A 20,112-nucleotide genomic window follows, 5' to 3' on the forward strand; every position below is an offset into this window, starting at 1 on the left:
TGAAATCAGCGAGAAAGTGATTTGGATTATTCCAGCCCAATGAAGTGCAAGTTATGAAAAGAGACTCAAAGAACTGAACTTGCTTTCACAAGAGAGGATAATTAAGGAGCAATGGGAGACCCCTGCTGAGAATGAGAGATTTGGATCAAATGCACAAAAGCAGGTCCGTTTTAGGTGGAATGAGGACAGAAGCAGCAAAATTAGCAAAACTCAAGTGAGACTCAAGATTTGTTGCACCAAACAGCTCTTCCAGTAAGGAGCTTAAGATCTGATTTGTAGGTTATAAGGATGGAAATAGAGATGATTAAATACTTCAAGGACAATGATGAATCATGTAATTTTAGACTCTGGATGCTGCTTCTGTTGGAAGCAATTGCTCTCTGCATTTTGAGTGAGTCAGGCAGACATTTCACAGACGTTCATGTTTTTTGGAAGGTTTAACATGTTGTTTGCCTTGCTGAAGAAACGGTTTAGGGTCTGAGAAGAGATGAGGCCTTCTGGATGAAAGATTAGCCTTGATTTTTTTGATGATGTACAGATCACATATACAATACTGATAATCAGATGACAATCTAATTTCAGAAACCTTGAAGAAGAAGAAAGAAGACACTGCTTTGGCGGGATCCAATATCTAAACTCAACTCCACCAACACCAGCATGGAGCTGTACAACATGTCACAGGCCATGAAAAATGAGACACATTTAATAATCCCAGATGCAGCCCATTACATCATTATCATTATGTATGCCTCAGCTACCTTACTGTCATTGAGTGGGAACATACTAGTTATTTGGGTGCTGACTATGGGCTGTAGGACCAGAACGGATATCACAGTATTTCTCATTAACCTTGCTGTGGCCGACCTGACTATGGCCATCTTTTGTATACCCCTCACATTTACAGAGGTCCTCCTTCAAAGGTGGCTGTTTGGAGAATTGCTCTGCCCTCTGGTCCGTTTTGCTCAAGTAAGTGTTTCACCCAAAAATATTAAAATACTATTTTCAAGACGCTTTTGCGTCTTATTTAAACCAGTATGGTTTACATGCAAGTGTCATAAATAGCACTTTCCCTCTGAAAGTAGAAGGGCCATAAGGCCTGGGAGTAATTTTTGTCATTACAAGTAGCACACTGAAAGTGCATTGTTCCTTAAAGAACAAAACGAGGTTTGCCAAAAGTGATCGTCGCCACTAGGAACCCTGTAAAAGTAACAGTCTACCGTGCCTTCACCAAATACCCAAGTTTCTGGCGTACTTCTTTCATGCCCTATTAAGAAAGACTGATTTGAAATTTTACAATAATTTATAGTTTGACAAGAACTTTTAAACTACTAACATCCAAGAGTATAAAAGAAATCAAGCAATTTCAAGAATACATATGCTTGGAGTTTCCTTGCTCCTTCCCAGCCACAAAATCACACAAAGCTGGGTGGGGGGGGGGGGGGGGGGGGGGGTAAGCCGTGAGGAGGATGTGTAATGTGGACAAGTTGAGTGAGTGGGCAAATGAATGGCAGATGCAGTATAATATGGATAAAAGTGTGGTTTTGCCACTTTGGTAGCAAAAACTGAAAGGCAGATTATTATCAGATGGCTACAGATTGAGAGAGGGGAATGTGCAATGATACCTGGATATCCTTGTACACCAGTCGCCAAAGTAAACATGCACATGCAGTAGGCGATGAAGAAGACAAGTAGTGTGTTTGCCTTCATAGTGTAAGGGTTTCAGTACAGGAGCAGGGTTCTCTTGCTGTAATTATACAGGGGTCTGGTGAGACCACACTGTTACGATACCCTGGACTAATATGCAATCAATTCCAGCTCCACAGGCCCGGAATCCCAAAACAAGTGAATTAATCAATAATTCGTATAATGTTTCATGAGATCGATTGCTCCAATAACTTACAGGCGCCGGATTTGTATGTGAAACACAACGACTGTTTATTATAACAATTGAGATAACATATGCAATAATTATAATAGAGTATCCCATTTTACTGTCCCACCCACGACCTAAATAGACACAAGAAATGCACATGCGGAAGGAGAGGGGAGGGGGGGAGAAAAGAGAATGAACGCGAGATGGAGGATGAGTGTCCTTGCTTCAGATGTTGAAGTTGTTTTTTCAGCTGACTGTCCTTCCAGGATGCATTCCAGGTGATTGAGAACCACCGGTTGGATGGCTAACGAGGATCTCGTGGTGGAAACATTCAGCCCGAATCCCCAGACTGTGGGATGCCCTCTAGGGAGTCACTTTCATTTTTAATAACCTGGGCCTTCACTCAGAAGTTCCACCTCAGGCATATGTAATTCTTGTTTGTTTCCAGCCCCACCAGAATGTCCCCTAGCTTTACTGAGGAAAAACAGAGTTCCCCTCACAACATTTTAAAGAGGGTTCTTTAAACAACTGGCCCGGCCTGCAGCTGTTGCTGGACTGAACTTCCTTGCAGTTCAATCTGACTGTAGAGAGAGAAAGGTCTTTACTTTGAACCTTCAGTCAGAGTCCATCAGGTAAGAGAGAGAGATCTGGGCTGCGACCCTCCAGCTTCTTGATCAAAACAAAACTAAAAACCAGATGAAGCCTTCCTGTCCCTGGCAGAACATTCTGGAATGGTCAGCACCAGTCAGCATAGAATACCATCTGAGAGACTGGCAAAGCAAGCAGCTCATTGGACGACAGCCTAGCCCATCAAGATGAGTCATCACCGATGCCAGCACATCCTGCCGGATTCCTTTTTAAAAAAATTAACGGCGAAGTCCACCTTAAAATTTCACGTCCTATTGTCCAGGTGCAAAAATAATAAAAGCCAAATGAACAGAAAATAAAGGGAATACATGGGAAAACAGGGTTTCAACAGGAGGATTCTTACAACACTGGGAGTATTGTGTGCAGTTTTGGTCTCCTTATCTGAGGAAGGGTGCTCTTGTTATGGAGGGAGTGCAGCCAAGTTTTACCAGACTGATTCCTGGGATGGAGAAACAGATGAATGAGAAGAGATTGAATCAGTTAGGATTATATTCGCATGAGTTTAGAAGAATGAGGGGATCTTATAGAAACATATAAAGTTCTAAAACAACAGGGACACAGTTGATGCAGGAAGGATGTTCCTGATGGTTAGGGAGTCTCAAGCCAGGGACCAGGTATGAAGATGCGAGGTAGACTATTTAAGACTGAGATGGGGAGAAATTTCTTCACCCAGAGAGTGGTGAGCCTGCAGAATTCTCTACCACAGGAAGTAGTTGATGCCATAACATTTATGATAGCTATAACTCTTGGGGCTGAAGGAATCAAAGGATACAGAGGGAAAGCAGGAACAGGTTACTCAGTTGGATGACCAGCCATGCTCATAATGAATGGAGGAGCAGGCCCGAAGGGCCAAATGGCCTCCTCCTGCTCCTTTGTTCTATGTTGCTATGTTTATAAAACAAGCTAGATTACAAATATTGAATCTAACCTTCATTTATAGTTCTTATTCTTTGAGTTCTAGCTCCAACTAAACCAATAATAACACATCAGCAAATGACGTTCAAGCCACGCAAACCAGGGACAGGGAAAATGAAAGATAGAGAGAGAGATAGAGCTCAGAAACCGATGGGGATGAATGGAGAGCAGAGGGTAGTGGGGAGCAGTGTTGGGGGCATGGCAGTCACCACAGTCTTTAAATGTGGGGTTGGGAGGTACTCCCTTGCTTGGTCCTCTGGGTTTCCAATTCAGCTATGTACATTTTGGAAACTTACCATGTAGCCTTTCCTGAGTGCAGCTGCTGGTGTAACCAGTTGGCTGTCTTTCAGTGGACTCTTCAAAAAGCCATCAGACACCTTTTGGCTCTAGAGAGGGCCTAATACCTGTATTAGGTGCGGGCACCGTACAACAATTTTTATCCCTTTCCCAATTAAAAAAAAAATATCTTTAGAGTAGCCAATTATTTTACTTTTCCAATTAAGGGGCAATTTAGTATGGCCAATCCACCTAACCTGCACATCTTTGGGTTGTGGGGGTGAAACACACGCAGACATGGGGAGAATGTGCAAACTCCACACGGACAGTGACCCAGGCCAGGATTCGAACCTGGGTCCCCAGTCCCAGTGCTAACCACTGCGTCATGCCGCCCCATTCCTTTCCCAATATGATGTACTGCACCGTTCCAACTGGAAATGGGTGCATGCTTTCTGCCTTCCACATTGGGGGCAGAGTGGACCAGTATGCATCTGAAAAATAGGCGTTGGATTGCTGAATTTATAGGCCTCGGAATTTCTGGGAGCGAAAGGGTGGAATAGGGAGGGAAAATTCACAATTATTATTTTTTTATTTAAACATCAAGCGAGCTAGCTTAATTAACGTTAGAGCCCTCTATATTTCATATGTCAATCCAACGACATCACTGTCACGGCTCAGAACTTCACCCAGTGAACACAAAGATTATTGGCTGTATCTCCACTGAAGTTAATTCTGTTTCTAGACACTGCAATGCACAGTAATTCCTTCTAACCAATATCCTGCATTAATGGCTGTAGTTAATTCCCATATATGATTCTTCAGATTACACTTCATCGAAAATTTGAAAATTAACAGGAAAGAGTAGGCTGCTTGCAGCTAACAAAAACTATAATATGTTAAACTTAGCGACCATGTGCAGTTTTCAACATGATGAATAGACGTAAGAAAAGGTACATAAAAATAACATACCCTCTTTTCATTCCTCCCCTCATGTCTAGGGGCGGCAATTTCAAAATAAAAGTCGCCATATCAAGGAGATTGAGGAAGAATTTCTTCTCGTTGGACTCCTCTATCCCAGAATGCAGTGAAGGCTGGGTTATTGAATATATTCAAGGCAGATTTGTGCTCTACAAAAGAGTCGAGCATTATGCGGAGGGGGTGGGGTGGGGAGGGGGTGGGAGGGGGGCCGGTGAGCTTGCAGGCAGGAAAATGGAGTTACGGCCTCTATCAGATCAGCCATGACCTTATTGAATGGCAGAGCAGGTTCGAGGGGCCGAGTGGCCTCCTCCTGCCCTTATTTCTTACATTCTTAAAGCATGCATAACAATTATATACTTTGTATCATTTACACCCCATCCACTTCTAATCTGTTCTATTATCTTTATTTTTGTAATTGACACCTTCTCTCTCCTTGAACAGGACACTTGAGCACCGACTACTGTATCAGATTTCAATCTAAAATTTAGTTGTCCAAAAGTACTGGCTATGCTATTTCCCATTTCCACCCATAACCTAATCAGCATTCTGGGAGTCTGCCGTGGCTGACAGGGGAGAGGATTTGGGAGAACGATGCTTACTCCATACAGGAATTGTTAAAAATTAGGAGTTGGATCCTCAAAAAGGAAATGGGGTCTCCTAACATTAAGCCCAATGTGAATTTTACTTTGCAAATACACCTATCTTGAGTTGAAGTATTGTGTGTACAATTGACTGATGGTCGATGGAACTGATGGGAATATTTAATTTGCAAGTCCTTGTGGTGAATAGATTTGAAGCTTAGTCTGAAGAACACATTCACTTGCTAAAAGTACCATCCTACTGTAATTCAGAGTCCTTCAGGGCTACATGCCTCTCCCCCACCTCCCAGTCTCCTGTTCCTTTACCATTAAGTTGTGCTTTGAAATTAAAGTTCTTGAATTCTGGGGATCTGTAAGTGGTTGACAGATAGAGAGCGGAATTCTCCGACCCCCCAGCCGGTGGAGGGCCACGCGAATCGCGCCACGCCGCCCTGATGCCAGGACGCGATTCTCCGCAGAAGATTCTCCCGCCAGTCGGGGTATGCGCCGACTCTCCGGCCCGGGCTGGCATGGGCCGGTGCGCCGATTTTCTGGCCCGGATGGACCGAGCGGCTTTCATCAAAAAACCGAGTCCCGTCGGCGCCGCTCTAACATCCTCTGAGCCAGCGGGACGTCGGTGTTGAAGGGGCCGGGGCGGCCTGTGGGGGGTGGGGGAGGGGGGTCTGACCCCCGGGGGGGGGGGGGGGGGGCCTCCATAGTGGCCTGGCCTGCGATCTGGGCCCACCGATTGGCGGGCCGGCCTTTCTGCCTCCCGGCCTCCTTTCCTCCGCGCCGGCTCCTGTAGCCCTGCGCCATTTGGCATCGGGGCCGGCGCGGGGAAGAAGGCCACTGCGCATGCGCTAGTTGGCGCCGGGTTCAGGCCGGGATCGGCAGCTGGAGTGGCGTGGGCCGCTCCAGCGCCGTGCTACCCCACTGTGGGCCGCAGAATGGGGTCCCGGAACGGGTGCCGACGCCGGAGTAAAACACTCCCGTTTTTACGACAGCGCCGGCACTTAGCTGCCCGATGGGAGAGTCCCGCCCACCATATATGCACATAATAGATGTTTTTCGTAAGTTTTTATTTGGATGGAGAGCTGAGGTTGTCACATGTGTGTCTCGTTTAAACAACATACAGTATGATTCATCCAAGTGGTTTACCAGTGACTGGCAAGTTAGTCTCGCTAATAAAGAACAGGATCTCTCTCGTGGGCAGTGGAGTACTTTTTCAATAATAGGATAAGGAGCTTTCATTTTAGAAGATCCTCACTTGATTGCAGTGTAATCCACAAAGGGAATCACTCTGCAGAGAATGCAGGGCAAATAATGAAATATCTTTCTGTAAAGACAATGTCCAAACGTAGTTGAGACACTTGTCACAATTTGAACCAGTCTAGTTTTTGAGTGGGTTGTCCAGAAAATTATAATATACAAATTAAACTCCAGTAACACAGTTTGCAAAATATGTTCCTCCCCCTTCCTTCTGTATCTCGTGACTTAAGTATCTCCTGACATCTATAATGGGCATATATGGTGGGCGGGATTCTCCCACCCAAGTTATTGGATTTTAAAAAATTATATTTGACATCAGGAGAAAAGTAAACCTCACAACACAAGTTAAAATCCCACACTGAACCCAGTTGCGAACTCAGCAAGAATAGTCAGTGCAAGATCTGCGCACGTTCTGACAGTTATTAGAGAGCACCTTAACCAAAGGCTTGCAATGCCTGCAAGACCTGGGTAAAAGGGCACAAAACATTGCCTTCCAATTTGTTTCACCAAAAAGAAAGGGAATATGGGTGAATAAAGAGGCGGGTGTTCATCTTGGAGTCAGGAATCACGAATCAGGCCACTTACCAACATTGTATTCCTGATCCTGGATAAACCCATGTTACAAGCACATTATTTTCCAACCGGGGCGTCGGGATTGGGCTGAAGTCAGCATTAATTGTCCACTTGAGTCAACATAAGAGCCCTTGGGTGGACGGGCCATCCGACACCACCTCCAACCACTGGGATAATGCAGCTGTCTGGGACAGGCAGGGAGGCGGCGCCACTGCCTGTTGGAATTAATGCGCCAACCTGCTTTCCAATCTGCCAGTGGGGGAACATTAAATCCAACCCTATATATTTCAATGCGATCACCTCTCATTCTTCCAAAGTCCAGAGTGTATAGACCCATTCCATTCAATCTCTATGTCAACCCTCTCATCCCATGGAATCAATATAGCAAACTTTCTGTGCACTACCCTCAAGGCAATTATTTTTAGGCAAGGAGACCAAAACAACACACAGGGTGGAATCTTACCAAATTCTGTACAATTCCAGCTAGACTTCATTAATCTTGCTCTGCCATTACCATACAATAAAGACTAACATACCATTTGTCTTTTCCTCATTGTTTTCTGCACCTGCATGTTCACTTTCTGTGTTTTGTACACAAGGGTAATCAAATGTCTCTAAAAACCAACATTTAATTGTTTCTCACCATTTAATAAGTATTCTGCTTTTCAGTTCTTCCCACCAAAGTTATATACATAATATATAACCTCACATAATAAAAGCCTACCTGCCACTCATCCAATCTGTCTATCTGATTTTAAGCAAGTTCTGTAAAATGGTAAGAAAATAAATATTAACAACCATTATATTTGTATGGTCCTGTATATCCTTCTACTTAGGCAGCCTCTGCGTATTCCTGACAAAGTCTCTCGATGTGTTCGGTACCTTGCTGAATTAACCTTCTCCATTTTGGTCAGTCACAAAAGTCAGGGATTCCCATGAGTCAGTAGGGTGGTTAATGGCTTCAGGGATGCATTGAGGACATCCCTAAAACATTTCTGCTGTCCTTCTGAGAGTCTCCTGCCATGATTGGGTTCCGAGTAGAAAAGTTGCTCGAGGTGTCAGACATGTCCCACCCCTGAGCAGGTTTGGAGTGATTAGCATCGCAATGCTAGGCATGTTAGCTTGGAAGAAGATGCTGATGTTGGACTGCCTCACTTGCCACCTTCTTGCGAATGCACCACTGACAGTGCTTCTCCAGTGCATTGAGGTGTCACTCTAGCTTGCCCAAGTCTCTGTGGCTGTGGGATCACTGGTGCCCAGTCAATGATGACCATGGTCTCGGGTATATCTCCTATCTCCTGTATATCTACAGGACATACCTGTAACCTGTGAAATATTTTCATCTCATGTCAGTCAAATGAAATCAGAAAGTATTTTACTTCATGTCAGTCATTTTATATATCGATTCAGTTAATGTGTTGTTTTGGCATAGTGGGCAAAACAATGTTGCCACAGCAACACTCCGTCAAGCATTAAAAACCACACTCGAGGTTCTGGTCAGCCACTGTCCAACACTTCCTGAAGTTTATTCGTAATATAGTACATTCATCATCAATGGTGTGAATTAAGTAATAATACACTGTCTGCCACCAAGCCATGATGCAAGTGTGCATCTTATAATATTATACACTGTATCAATGGAGAAAATTGCGATGGTATAGGGTTATATATTTTATATTTAAATATAAATTATATTCCAAACATTACCAAATTCTCACATACAAAGGCATAATTATATAATACATCATTTTGTCATTTTTATTTCAATGAAGTAACAGCAACAACCCTAAATCCCCACTCCCCCCTCAGCCCGAATATCCCCCCTCCCTCACCCCCTTCCCTGCTAACCCTCCTGCCCCATCCCCCTAAGTGCTGGCCATGAGCAGATCCTTAAAGAAAATGATGAATGACATCCGCCTGGAATACAAACTTTCTTCAACCCTCTCAGGGAATATTTAATCTTTTCCAATGGCAGTAATTCTGCCAGGTCACCAACCATGTCGGGGCCCTGGGCGGTACTGCCGACCTCCATCAAGGCAGGTCTCACCTCTGGGCCACAAAGGAGGCAAAAGCAAAGACATCAGCCCTCCCCCCTTCAAAGAGCTCCGGGGAGTCTGACACCCCAAAGATCGCCACCAGCGGATACGTCTCCAACTTGACCCCAACGATCTCCAACATGATCTCAAAAAACGAGACCCAGAACTCAAGTAGCTTAGGGCAGGACCAGAACAAGTGTGAGTGATTCGCTGGCCCCCCTGAATAGCGCTCACACCTGCCCTCACCTCAGGATCAGAAATGTACAACAACAAATTGTCCACATAAAGGGACACTCTATGCTCCTCAACCCCTTCTCAAGGTCTTTCTATTCCTCTGATGATCTAAACGTAATGGCCAGTGCTTCAATTGCTATCGCGAACAATAGTGGAGACAGCGGGCATCCGTGTCTCGTGCTGTTGTGTAGTCAGAAATATCCTGAGTTCACAGCATTGGTCCTCACACTAGCCATGGTGGCATTATATAGCAGTTTTATCCAGGAAATAAAAGTAGAACCAAACCCAAATCGCCCCAAGACCTCGAAGAGGTAGCTCCACTCCACTCAGTCAAAGGCCTTCTCCTCATCCATGGAGATGATTATCTCCGACACCTGTGCCACAGAGGGTGACATGACCATATTAAAAAGCCTTCTGATATTTGACAAATGTCAGCCCCTGACAAACCCTGTCTGGTCCTCAGAGATCACTTCTGATTGCATGGAACGATTACAGTCTATAACTTCCTCCAAACCGAACGGTGCCTCCAGCCCCTCCTTCTTCACCCTTTCCACCACCGGGAAGTCCAGTCTGTCCAAGAATTGTTCCATCTCTGAGCCATCCTCCTACGGTTCAGACTTGAACAGTCCACGATAAAAAAACTCAAAATCTCCATTAATCTTATTCGGGGCATTAGCCAGCTTTCCCCCCTCATCTTTAACCTGGGTTATTTCCCGTGTGGCCCAATAATCAACTGGCTTTATCCCCGAACTCATAAAATGTCCTTCGCAAACGGCGAAGCTGTCTCACTGCATTCCCCATCGATTCAAGCTCAAACATCATTTGTAGCCTCTGTCTCTCTTCCAACAAGTCTGCTGTAGGGGCTGTGGAGTACTGCCGACCCACCTCCAAATTTAAATCCACCAACCTTGGTCTTTCATCCCTGCCATCCTTATCCTGATGGGCCCTGTATGATCTTATTTCCCCTCTCATCACCTCCTGCAAAGCTTCCCAGGATATGGAAGACATGACCTTCCCATTCTATTTGGAACCTACACGCAATTCCCTATGGCCGAAGCCACCCTTTCACAAAACCCCATAACTGCCAGGAGTGATGTGTCCAACTCTCCATCTCCAATCTCAAATCCACATGGTGTGGAGCATGGTCCGATATCACTATCGCCGAGTACCCAGCTCCCACCATCCCCGGGAGTAACACCTTACACCTTTCCCACTATGAAGAAATCTATTCTGGAGTAGACCTGGTGCATGTGAGAGAAGAAGGAAAACGCCTCTCTTGGATGACTAAATCTTCATAGATCCACCACTCCCCCACCCCCCCCCCCCACCCCCCCCCCCCCACCCCACCACCACCACCACATCTGTTCCATGAACACAGCAAACTCCCTTGCCATCACAGAAGTAACCAGAGACCTGGGACTTAACCTGTCCATCCTCGGATCTAATCAACAATTGAAATCTCCCCCCATAAATAACTGGTGTGAGTCCAGATCGGAATATGCACCATCCCAAATTCTGGATGTACCTATACCACATGGACTGCAGCGGTTCAAGAAGGCAGTTCACCATCACCTTCTCAAGGGCAATTAGGGATGGGCAGTAAATACTGGCCTAGCCAGTGACACCCACATACTGCGAAAGAAAATTGGCAATGGTGATCAGTGTACCATTTTCACGCCATCCCCAATTTTCTAGCCACTGATTTTAACGACCAGAAAATTTCAGGTAACACCACTTAATCCGACAGCCCTGCTGACTAAAGTTCCAGACCAGGAGTGAATCTGTGCCAAATGTATCATTAAATGTAGTGATCTGTTGCTTCATTGTTAGAATTAATTCCAAACTCTTTCGAGCTGCAACTTTAATTTAAGAACTTTTAATTTATTAATTTCTTTATTAGATTCTCTCTGTATCGGTCAGTATATACACTCTCATGATCATTGGTGTTGACCGTTATTATGCCGTTTGCCATCCTCTGAAGTCTCGCATGGGTCGGTCCCGCAGTAAGATATTAATTGCGGTGATTTGGATGGTATCGTTCAGCATCGCATCTGTGCAGTTACTTGTATCGAGGGTGAGTGCAGTGAATACATTGTTCAGTGACTGTCTCTGTTTCAGACGTTATTCTAAACATTCCCTAAATATAAGGAAAATAAGATTAAACGTAGGAATATAGATAATTCCTGGTTCTTCCCAACAAGATACCGACCATTTTCCAGTGGGTTCCATCAGACTTATGTCGGAATTACCAATTTTGACAGAACTCACAAAGAATCTCAGAGCTTACATTTCTCAAATGGTAAATAAATATACCTGCAGCCATGTTATGTCCGTGCAAAAGTGCTCATTTATTAGTGATGATGTGATCATTGCAACCCTGATCATGGTTGTTTGCTACCAACAGCGTTTGTTCCCCATTTGTAATTGGTCTTGAACTGAGTGGCTTGCTAGGTCACTATAGAGAGCAGTTAAGAGTCAACCACATTGCTGTGGGTCTGGAGTCACATGCAGACCAGGCGGGGTAAAGATGGCAGATTTCCTTCCCTCAAGGGTTTTTACAACAATCGATGATAGTTGTCATGGTCAATACTGGGACTAGGGGCTGGATTCTCCGCACCCCGACGCCAAAATCACGTTCGGCGATGGGGCGGAGAATCAGTTTTCAGGCACGAAATCGGGACCGGTGCCGGTTTTGCAATTCTCCGTGCCCCCGAAAATCGGCACACTTGGGGAGTACGGCGTGCTGAGTATCCATCGCCGCAGGCCATTGCCTGAGACCCGCCCTGCGATTCTCCGTCCCCGACCGGCCGAATTCCCAACAGCGTGGTTCGAGCATAGTCCCACCGTGATACTCATGTGGCGGCTGCGGACTCAGCCTGGGGGAGGGCTGATTGCAGGGCACGGCCTTCATTCGGGACTGGGGGCTATGTGTGCGGGTGGTCCGGGGCAGGCGAGTGGCCGATGCGGGCACTATTTTGGCGGTCCAGGTCCGGGGGCTGAGTCCGCCATAGAGCACGGCATAAAATTCCTCAGCATTCACGACGGCGTGGGGACTTGGTCCCAAAAACAGAGAATCCAGCCCTAGCTTTCTGTACAATATGTATTAAATGAATTTAAATTCCACCCGTTATCATGGTGTCCCGATTATGTCCCCAGAGCCTTAGCTGGACCTCTGGATTAAAAAATATATATATATTTTATTGAAGTTTTCAAACAGAATTTTTCCACTTTATAAATCAACATAAAAATAGCGACTGATAAATAACATTATTTAAATAAAATAGTGAGCTAACAAAGTATCAAAAAATAGTGCTCCCCCCCCCCCCCCCCCCCCGGGCTGCTGCTGCTGTCGATCTATTTTCCCTTAACGTTCCGCGAGATAGTCAAGGAACAGTTGCCACTGCCTGGAGAACCCCTGAGCCGATCCTCTAAGCGCAAATTTCATTCGTTCTCGTTTTATGAACCCTGCCGTGTTGTTTATCCAGGCCTCCACGCCGGGGGGTTTCGCTTCCTTCCACATGAGTAAGATCCTTCGCCGGGCTATCAGGGACGCAAAGGCCAGAATATCGGCCTCTTTCGCCTCCTGCACTCCCGGCTCTTCCGCTACCCCAAATATCGCGAACCCCCAGCCTGGCTTGACCCGGACCTTCACCACCTTTGAGATCACCTTTGCCACTCCCCTCCAGTACTCATCCAGTGCCGGGCACAACCAGAACATATGTGTGTGGTTCGCCAGGCTTCCCAAGAACCTCTCGCACTTGTCCTCCACTCCGAAGAACCTGCTCAGTCTTGCTCCCATCATATGTGCTCTGTGTAGAACCTTAAATTGAATCAGGCTGAGCCTGGCACACGAAGACAAAGAATTTACCCTACTTAGGGCATCAGCCCACAGACCCTCCTCAATCTCCTCTCCCAGCTCTTCTTCCCATTTTCCCTTCAGCTCCTCTACCATCGCCTCCCCCTCGTCTCTCATCTCCTGATATATTTCGGACACTTTGCCCTCCCCGACCCATACCCCGGAAATCACTCTATCCTGGATCTCCTGTGTCGGGAGCAGTGGAAATTCCCTCACCTGTTGCCTCGTAAACGCCCTCACTTGCATGTATCTGAAATTGTTCCCCGGGGGCAACTCATACTTTTCCTCCAGCGCTCCCAGGCTCGCAAACGTCCTGTCTATAAACAAATCTCTCAGTTTCCTAATTCCTGCCCGTTGCCAGCTCTGGAACCCTCCGTCCATCTTTCCTGGGACAAACCTGTGGTTATTCCTGATCGGGGACCACACCGAGGCACCCGTCATCCCCCTGTGTCGCCTCCACTGCCCCCAGATCCTTAAGGTTGCCACCACCACTGGGTTTGTGGTATACCTTTTCGGGGAGAGCGGCAGCGGCGCCGTCACCAGCGCCTTTAGGCTCGTTCCTTTACAGGACGCCATCTCCAGCCTCCTCCACGCCGCCCCCTCTCCCTCCCTCATCCACTTACAAACCATCGCCACATTGGCGGCCCAATAGTAGTCGTCCAGGTTCGGCAACGCCAGTCCCCCTCTGTCCCTGCTATGCTGCAGGAAGCCCCTCCTTACCCTCTGGGTCTTCCCTGCCCACACAAAACTCATAACGCTCCTGTCTATTTTCTTGAAAAAGGCCTTTGTGATCAGAATGGGGAGACATTGAAACACGAAAAGAAACCTCGGGAGAACCATAATTTTTACCGCCTGCACTCTGCCCGCCAATGAGAGCGGCAGCATATCCCACCTCTTGAAATCCTCCTCCATCTGCCCCACCAACCGCGTCAGATTAAGTCTGTGTAGAGTTCCCCAGCTTCTAGCTAACTGGATCCCCAAATATCGGAAGCTCCTTTCCACTCTCCTTAACGGCAGGGCGTCTATTCCTCTTCCCTGGTCCCCAGGGTGTATTACAAAAAGCTCGCTCTTCCCCATATTTAGCCTTTTATCCCGAAAAATCTCCAAACTCCCTCAATATCTGCATAACCTCTGTCATCCCCTCTACAGGGTCCGCAACATATAGCAGTAAGTCATCTGCATAGAGTGACACTCGATGTTCCTCTCCCCCTCTAACCACCCCCCTCAATTTCTGAGAGTCTCTCAACGCTATGGCCAGAGGTTCAATTGCCAACGTGAACAGTAATGGGGACAGGGGACACCCCTGCCTTGTTCCCCTATGTAGCCGAAAATACTCCGATCTTTGCCGGTTTGTGACTACACTTGCCACTGGAGCCCCATATAGGAGTCTGACCCAGCTGACAAACCCCTCCCCGAACCCAAACCTCCTCAAAACCTCCCATAAATACTCCCACTCCACCCTATCGAATGCCTTCTCCGCATCCATCGCCACCACTATCTCTGCCTCCCCCTCCGCTGGGGGCATCATTATCACCCCCAACAGCACGGCAGGGGCACAACGGTAGGGCAGCACGGTAGCACAAGTGATTAGCACTGTGGCTTCACAGCGCCAGGGTCCCAGGTTCGATTCCCTGCTGGGTCACTGTCTGTGCGGAGTTTGCACGTTCTCCCCGTGTCCGCGTGGGTTTCCTCCGGGTGCTCCGGTTTCCTCCCACAGTCCAAAGACGTGCAGGTTAGGTGGATTGGCCATGCTAAATTACCCGTAGTGTCCATAAGGGTTGGGAGGGGTTATTGGGTTGCGGGGATAAGGTGGAAGTGAGGGATTAATGTGGGTCGGTGCAGACTCGATGGGCCGAATGGCCTCCTTCTGCACTGTATGTTCTATGTAAGTCTATGTAAGCCGTTGAACGTTGACAGTCAGTTGTCTCCCCTTTACAAACCCTGTCTGGTCTTCATGCGCCACCCCCGGGACACAATCCTCAATCCTCGTCGCCAGCACTTTTGCCAGCAGCTTGGCGTCTACATTTAGGAGTGAGATAGGCCTATATGACCCGCATTGCAGCGGATCTTTATCCCGCTTCAGGATTAGTGATATCGTCGCCTCCGACATTGTCGGGGGTGGCATCCCCCCTTCTCTGGCCTCGTTAAAGGTTCTCGCCAGCAGTGGGGCCAACAAGTCCACATATTTCCTGTAAAATTCCACCGGGAACCCGTCTGGTCCTGGGGCCTTCCCTGCCTGCATATTCCCCAGTCCTTTAGTCATCTCATCCACCTCAATTGGCGCCCCCAGACCTGCCACCTCCTGCTCCTCCACCCTCAGGAACCTTAGTTGGTCCAGAAACTGTTGCATTCCCTCTTTTCCCTCCGGGGGTTGGGACTTATATAGCCTCTCATAAAAGGTCTTAAACACCTCATTTACCTTCCCTGCTCTCCGCTCCGTAGTTCCCATTTCATCCCTAACTCCCCCAATCTCCCTCGCCGCTATCATCTTGCGAAGTTGGTGGGCCAGCAGCCGGTTCGCCTTTTCCCCATACTCATATCTCATTCCCTGTGCCTTCCTCCACTGTGCCTCTGCCTTTCCTGTGGTCAGCAGGTCAAACTCCGTCTGAAGTCTTCGCCTCTCTCTATATAGTCCTTCGTCCGGGGCCTCCACATATCTTTTATCCACCCTCAAAGTCTCCCCCACTAATCTCTCCCTTTCTTTGCCCTCTTGTTTCTCCTTGTGAGCTCTAATGGAGATCAACTCTCCCCTAACCACCGCCTTCAGCGCTTCCCATACTACCCCCACCTGGACCTCACCATCGTCATTGACCTCCAGGTACCTCTCAATACATCCCCGCACCCTTCCACAGATCCCCTCATCCGCCAATAGTCCCACATCCAGTCGCCAGAGTGGGCGCTGCTCCCTCTCCTCTCCTAATTCCAGATCCACCCAGTGCGGGGCATGGTCTGAAACAGCTATGGCCGAGTACTCCGTTCCTGCCACCTTCGAGATCAGTGCCCTACTCAAAACAAAGAAATCTATCCGGGAGTAATCCTTGTGGACATGGGAGAAAAAGGAGAACTCTTTGGCCAACGGCCTAGCAAATCTCCACGGATCCACTCCCCCCATTTGCTCCATGAACCCCCTAAGCACCTTGGCTGCTGCCGGCCTTCTTCCGGTCCAGGATCTAGACCGGTCTAGCCCTGGATCCAGCACAGTATTGAAGTCCCCCCCCCCATTACCAGGCTTCCCACCTCCAGGTCCGGGATACGTCCCAGCATCCGCTTCATAAATCCCGCGTCATCCCAGTTCGGGGCATATACATTTACCAGCACGACCTCCTTTCCCTGCAATCTACCACTCACCATCACGTATCTACCCCCGTTATCCACCACTATATTCCTAGCCTCGAACGACACACGTTTCCGCCTTCAGTCTTTTTAGGTGCGCGAACACTCGGGTCCTCTTAATCGGCCAATTCAGGCCTCTCACATTCCACGTGACCAGCCGGATTGGGGGGCCACCCGCCCCCCCCCACCGACTAGCCATCCCCTATTCTCGGCCAGCCCCCCGTCCGGGTGCCACGCACCCACTCATCCCCCAGGCGGCGCCCTCCCATCCCGACCACCTCTACTCTTGCCAGCTCCCCCATGCTCTCAGCAGCAGCAACCCAGTTAGTCCCCCCCCTCCCCCGCTAGATCCCCATCTAGCATGGTTACTCCCCCCATGATGCTTCCGAAAGTCAGCTAACTCTAACTGACCCCGGCTTCCCCCGTTCTCTCTTTGACCCCCCTGTGTGTGGAACTCTCTTCCTTCCTGCGCCTATCTTCCCGCCATCATCTCCATAGCGCGGGAAAAACCCTGCGCTTTCCTATCGGCCCCGCCCCCTATGGCGCAGCTCCCTCATTCCCCATCCCCCCTCTCAGTCCCTTTTTCCATCGGCGCCCACATTTCTCCATGTCCCCCCATCAAGAGGAGAAAAATTCCCCATCTATCGTTTCAATACTATAAACCTCCCATTCCCCAATTTACACTTCTGTACAACAACCTCGTTGTTTCCCCCCCAACATCAGTCTCTCAGTTCTGGTCTAGTTTCTCTTCTTGGATGAAGGTCCATGCCTCATCCGCCGTTTCGAAGTAGTAGTGCTTGCCCTGGTGCGTGACCCACAATCGCGCCGGCTGCAGCATTCCAAATTTTATTTTCTTCCTGTGAAGCACCGCCTTGGCCCGATTGAAGCTCGCCCTCCTTCTCGCCACCTCCGCGCTCCAGGCCTGATACACTCGTATCACCGCATTCTCCCACCTGCTACTCTGTACCTTCTTGGCCCAGCTCAAGACAGCCTCTCTGTCCGTGAAGCAGTGAAATCTCACCACTATCGCCCTTGGTAGTTCTCCCGCCTTTGGTCTTCTCACCAGGACCAGGTGAGCCCCTTCCACCTCCAGGGGGCCCGAGGGGGCCTCAGCTCCCATTAGCGTATGGAGCATCGTGCTCACATAAGCCCCAACGTCAGCTCCCTCCGTTCCTTCGGGGAGACCTAGAATCCGGAGGTTCTTCCTCCTCGAGCTGTTCTCCAGGGCTTCAAGCCTTTCGATACACCTCTTGTGTAGCGCCTCATGCGTCTCCATTTTTACCACAAGGCCCTGTATCTCATCCTCGTTTTCGGCTGCCTTTGCCTTCACTCCACGGAGCTCTATCGCCTGGGCCTTTTGTGTTTCCTTCAGCCCATCGATTACCAATAACATCGGCGCCAGCACCTCCTTCTTTAGTTTCTCCACACACCGTCGGAGTAATTCTTGCTGGTCCGGCCCCCATGTCGTCTGGGCTCCATCCACCGCCATCTTGCTTCTTCCTTCTCTTCTCTGCCGCTGCTCCAAAGGATCCTTCGCAATCTGGACACTGACACTGGTCTTTTCCATACACACCCGGGAGTGGCACCTTCCTTCGTCACCCCACACTGGGTTTGGTCTGAAAAAACTTCCGTTGGGGCTCCCGAAAAGAGCCCAAAAGTCCGTTAGAACGGGAGCTGCCGAAACGTGCGGCTTAGCAGTGCATCGCCGCAACCGGAAGTCCGCTGGACCTCTGGATTATGAGTCCAGTAGCATTGCCAGTGTGCATCAATGCCACCCCATGCCATTGAGTCCATTGAGTCAATAGTTGAGCTGTGGAGCTTCAATCTCAGCTGAGTTTGTTGATTTCAGCCCAGTCGTACAAAGGCTATAATTGGTCACAGCCCCCTGATGAATTATGTGAGAGAAAATTGGCCAGGGCTCTAGTTCCTATGGTAATTTAGACTTCAGAGTCCTGAGCAGGAAGCTGAAAAGACTGTACGTGGACAGATTGGGCCAAGTGGGATTCCTCTTTCCTCTGTGGTTGGTTAGTATAAAACATAGAGCATAGAACATAGAACATTACAGCGCAGTACAGGCCCTTCGGCCCTCGATGTTGCGCCGACCTGTGAAACCACTCTAAAGCCCATCTACACTATTCCCTTATCGTCCATATGTTTATCCAATGACCATTTGAATACCCTTAGTGTTGGCGAGTCCACTACTGTTTCAGGCAGGGCATTCCACGCCCTTACTACTCTCTGAGTAAAGAACCTACCTCTGACATCTGTCTTATATCTATCTCCCCTCAATTTAAAGCTATGTCCCCTCGTGCTAGACATCACCATCCGAGGAAAAAGGCCCTCACTGTCCACCCTATCCAATCCTCTGATCATCTTGTATGCCTCAATTAAGTCACCTCTTAACCTTCTTCGCTCTAATGAAAACAGCCTCAAATCCCTCAGCCTTTCCTCATAAGATCTTCCTCCATACCAGGCAACATTCTGGTAAATCTCCTCTGCACCCAATACTCCAAATGCGGCCGCACCAGAGTTTTGTACAGCTGCAACATGACCTCATGGCTCCGAAACTCAATCCCTCTACCAATAAAAGCTAACACACCGTACGCCTTCTTAACAACCCTCTCAACCTAGGTGGCAACTTTCAGGGATATATGTACATGGACACCGAGATCTCTCTGCTCATCCACACTGCCAAGAATCTTACCATTAGCCCAGTACTCTGTCTTCCTGTTATTCCTTCCAAAATGAATCACCTCACACTTTTCTGCATTAAACTCCATTTGCCACCTCTCAGCCCAGCGCTGCAGCTTATCTATGTCCCTCAGCTTATCTATGTAACATCCTTCCGCATTGCCCACAACTCCACCGACTTTAATGTCATCTGCAAATTTACTCACCCATCCTTCTACGCCCTCCTCCAGGTCATTTATAAAAATGACAAACAGCAGTGGCCCCAAAACAGACCCTTGTAGTACACCACTAGTAACTGGATTCCAGTCTGAACATTTCCCATCAACCACCACCCTTTGTCTTCTTCCAGCTAGCCAATTTCTGATCCAAACTGCTAAATCACCCTGAATCCCATGCCTCCGTATTTTCTGCAGTAGCCTACCGTGGGGAACCTTATCAAACGCTTTACTGAAATCCATATACACCACATCAACTGCTTTACCCTCATCCACCTGTTTGGTCACCTTCTCAAAGAACTCAATAAGGTTTGTGAGGCACGACCCACCCTTCACAAAACCGTTAACTATCTCTAATCAAATTATTCCTTTCCAGATGATTATACATCCTATCTCTTATAAACCTTTCCAAGATTTTGCCCACAACAGAAGTAAGTCTCACTGGTCTATAGTTACCTGGGTTGTCTCTACTCCCCTTCTTGAACAAGGGGACAACATTTGCTATCCTCCAGTCTTCTGGCACTATTCCTGTAGACAAAGATGACTTAAAGATCAAAGCCAAAGGCTCAGCAATCTCCTCCCTAGTTTCCCAGAGAATCCTAGGATAAATCCCATCCGTAAGATGACTTGAGCACCT

General features: G+C 48.0%; 1 protein-coding gene across 1 annotated transcript in view; it reads left to right on the forward strand.

Moving 5' to 3' along the window:
• The first annotated feature begins 622 nt into the window (after nt 1-622).
• LOC140427013 (RYamide receptor-like) overlaps nt 623-20,112 on the forward strand; it is a 62,625-nt gene continuing 43,135 nt past the window's right edge. Inside the window, exons 1-2 of the mRNA XM_072512409.1 lie at nt 623-966; nt 11,281-11,454. Of these exons, the coding sequence (XP_072368510.1) occupies nt 658-966; nt 11,281-11,454 (483 nt within the window). The 5' untranslated portion in view covers nt 623-657. The remainder of the gene's footprint in view (nt 967-11,280; nt 11,455-20,112) is intronic.

This window comes from Scyliorhinus torazame, chromosome 7, assembly GCF_047496885.1.
Source record: "Scyliorhinus torazame isolate Kashiwa2021f chromosome 7, sScyTor2.1, whole genome shotgun sequence".
NCBI classification, from domain to species: domain Eukaryota; kingdom Metazoa; phylum Chordata; class Chondrichthyes; order Carcharhiniformes; family Scyliorhinidae; genus Scyliorhinus; species Scyliorhinus torazame.